The sequence below is a fragment of the Arachis ipaensis genome, chromosome B09, assembly GCF_000816755.2.
Source record: "Arachis ipaensis cultivar K30076 chromosome B09, Araip1.1, whole genome shotgun sequence".
Classification (NCBI taxonomy): domain Eukaryota; kingdom Viridiplantae; phylum Streptophyta; class Magnoliopsida; order Fabales; family Fabaceae; genus Arachis; species Arachis ipaensis.
In genome coordinates, this window is record NC_029793.2 from 145,640,399 (window position 1) to 145,643,291 (window position 2,893).

Below are 2,893 nucleotides of genomic sequence, written 5' to 3' on the forward strand. Positions count from 1 at the left end.
ATAAAAATACTATTTATATATTAAAATTAATTATCATATATTTTTAGATAAATACATATATAATTTAATTTATTTTTAATATATATTTTATTTTAGTAATTAATTTTATTATTAAAAGAATATCACTTAGAACTGGAATTGGAATAAAGAATGGTGGCTTACCTCAGCTGAAGTGAACTGAGTTTGACTTCTGAGTTCTCACTGAGACAACAAAACCCCGACACATATTCCTACCTACCCTCTCAATCTCATCGTATAACCCACTCTCTCTCAAAAGATAAATAAATCCAACCACAACCATACAATAATATTCAACATTTCAAACTTGTTCTCCCATCCTGTTTCTCTTATTATTATAAAGACAAGGTCCAACCCCCATGTTGCTACAAAAGATTCCATTTATACTACCTACTAATAAGTAATAAGGCAACAAAAAAGAAAAGTGGAAAAATTAAAATTACAACGGTGGTTGTGGTTTTCATTTTGAACCTTGGCCAGAGGAGGTAGTAAAGTTTCGCCGTTTCGACCACGCTCCCTTGCTCCCATAAATTATGAACATGCACGCCATTTCACACCCCGCTCAGCACGTCGTCGTTTTTTGATTCAAACCAAATTGGGGGATCACAATTACAGTAGTAATTAACGAATTTAATGAGTGCCATTTCCCACTTAGTAATAGTAGTATATGTTGAGTTCATTCAAAAAGACGTAAGGAAGAAAGAAAGGGTGCAACAATTAAGAGTTAATTGCGGGTGTCGTATATGTTCAGTTCATTCAAAAACGCTGTGACATGGACACGTGGCGTCGTCTGAGATGTGGAGAAACGATTGAGATGAGCCCACCCAATGGGGGCCGCATCTTCGATCTGTACACCATCTCGTCGTACGGCCTACGGTAGAACTTCAGGTACGCCGAGAACGATTCCCTGCATCTCTCTCCCTTCCTCACCTGCCCCTCTCGCCGGAAGAACGCCGCCGGAGACTGAAGGAACGACGCCACTCCCGCTCGATGCGGCTCCGTCACGCGCTGCGGCATCGGCGTCGACGGGAACAGGTCCTTCCTCGTGGCAGCTGGGCCGTTGATGCTGCCACGTGGCGTCCTGGCGACGGGCGATGCGAAGGAGAGAGAGCGAGCGTTGAGTGGCGAGATGAGTGCTGGGCTTGTGGGCCCAACCTTGGATGCTGACGTGTCGGTAAGGCTGAGGTACCAGGGCTTGAGGGAGTCCAGGTGGTGGGATACGGTAAATGAGAAGCGGGACGAGGAGCAGGAGCCAATCTTGGCCGTTGATTTGATTGTGGACGGATCGAATCGTAGGGACGATGCTCGAGGGTACGTTTCGAAGTGGCTCAAGTCCATGGATTCTTCGAACTCCAACGATGACACCACTGTTATCCACGCTGATAACTCCACGAACGGACGAACACCCTGCACCCGCACAAGTACTGTGAAATTTAAATTTAATTTGATATAATCTTCAAAACGGTAGATATTACATATGTGTACTTATTTTTCATATAGTCAAATTTTAATAGTAACTAATCACATGAAAACATATTAAATATCACAAGGCAAAGAGTGTAGTGGTTAGTGGTTAGATTTGAATTTGAGATAATGTAGAAAGCTCTCCCTTATCTTATAGAGTAATAGCATGAATAATGGATGATGATGATTATGTGCTTTTGAAAAAGGAAAAGTAGGAAGTGGTAGTGGATGGCTGGGGCAGACCTAAAAAGGAAAGGATCGGAGATAGGAAGTGGTCCGTCCGTTCCATATTATATATATTGAAGATGGTCAAACACATGACAAACAAAACATATATACATGCAAGTGGCACATGGGTAACAGTACATGGTAGACTTCTAAAATTAGGCATGTAAGGAATTTGAATTGGTTAGTTATTTTCTCACCTTCCACAAGTATGCGAAAAGGGAGGGAGGGTCTATCACAAACGCTTTGCTTAGCCGGCCTGGGTAGTACTCCGCCACTATTTTCAGTGCTCCCACCAACATGTTCATAAATGCAGATGCTGACCTGTAAAAGCCTGCCCCCACTAATATTGTTATTTCATCTTAAAAGGGGTGTTAGTGCAAGCTAAAAAGGAGGATCACAAATTCACCACACTCACTACACTATACCATTATTTAAGGAAACAATATACAGAATATTAATAACAACTCCAATTCCCGATATTACCCTTTAGCAGTAAACATGGCAACTAATGAGGGGGGGCACTCCGGACATTATCTGCGACCCATTCAGGCTCTGCCGGGATTCATTGTATCCCCTGCTATCTCATTTATTGATTCTGATCCCTCAATCTTTTCTGTTTCACCCTCCCCTGATTTCATTTCCCCTTTTACTCCTTTGTTTGTTTCTTTCTCATTAATTAATGTTAGCTTCAAAGGGCAATACAGGGATTTTGGGACATGTGACTGACCAATGTGCACTATACCTATACTACTACTTACTTGCGTCGAAAAGCATCACAAATTCTTCTACGTTTTTTGGCATCGTTGAAATTGCTACCTCCATTGTGAATACCAGCAAACGGGTCAACCTTCATAAATTCAAAAAAATATATAAAATTAAAAGCTTGTAGTAAGATATCAAGAATAGTCAAAAAGAATTGTTCTCGTGTTTGGTAACTTACAGTTTTTGAGAATGTAACTTGGTATAGTCTTGTTTCATCCGGAAAATCTGTCACCAATTAAAAATAAAGAATAAATTAAACAATTCAAACCAATTCAAGTCAGATAAATGAAGTACTGAGATTACCAAAACAGGTCTGAATTCTTCGTCATGACCAGCTACATAGGCCAGTCCATCAGCTAGTTCAGCTGAGAAATCATCAGCTATCAAATATTCTGTTTTTCAAAAATTTTAAAACCGAAAA

The 2,893-nt window shown here is 40.4% G+C and overlaps 1 protein-coding gene across 2 annotated transcripts in view; it reads right to left on the reverse strand.

Moving 5' to 3' along the window:
- The window catches only part of LOC107619250, a 3,415-nt gene continuing 832 nt past the window's right edge, over positions 311–2,893 (reverse strand). The window contains exons 3-7 of one of the 2 annotated variants that reach the window (XM_016321507.2): positions 2,776–2,864; positions 2,651–2,697; positions 2,469–2,557; positions 1,908–2,041; positions 311–1,425 (exon numbers count right to left, since the gene is read on the reverse strand). In XM_016321507.2, coding sequence (XP_016176993.1) covers positions 775–1,425; positions 1,908–2,041; positions 2,469–2,557; positions 2,651–2,697; positions 2,776–2,864 — 1,010 coding nt within the window. In that variant the 3' untranslated portion in view covers positions 311–774. Of the gene's footprint in view, positions 1,426–1,907; positions 2,051–2,468; positions 2,558–2,650; positions 2,698–2,775; positions 2,865–2,893 lie in introns of both variants that reach the window. The other variant, XM_021111220.1, reaches the window with a different exon arrangement.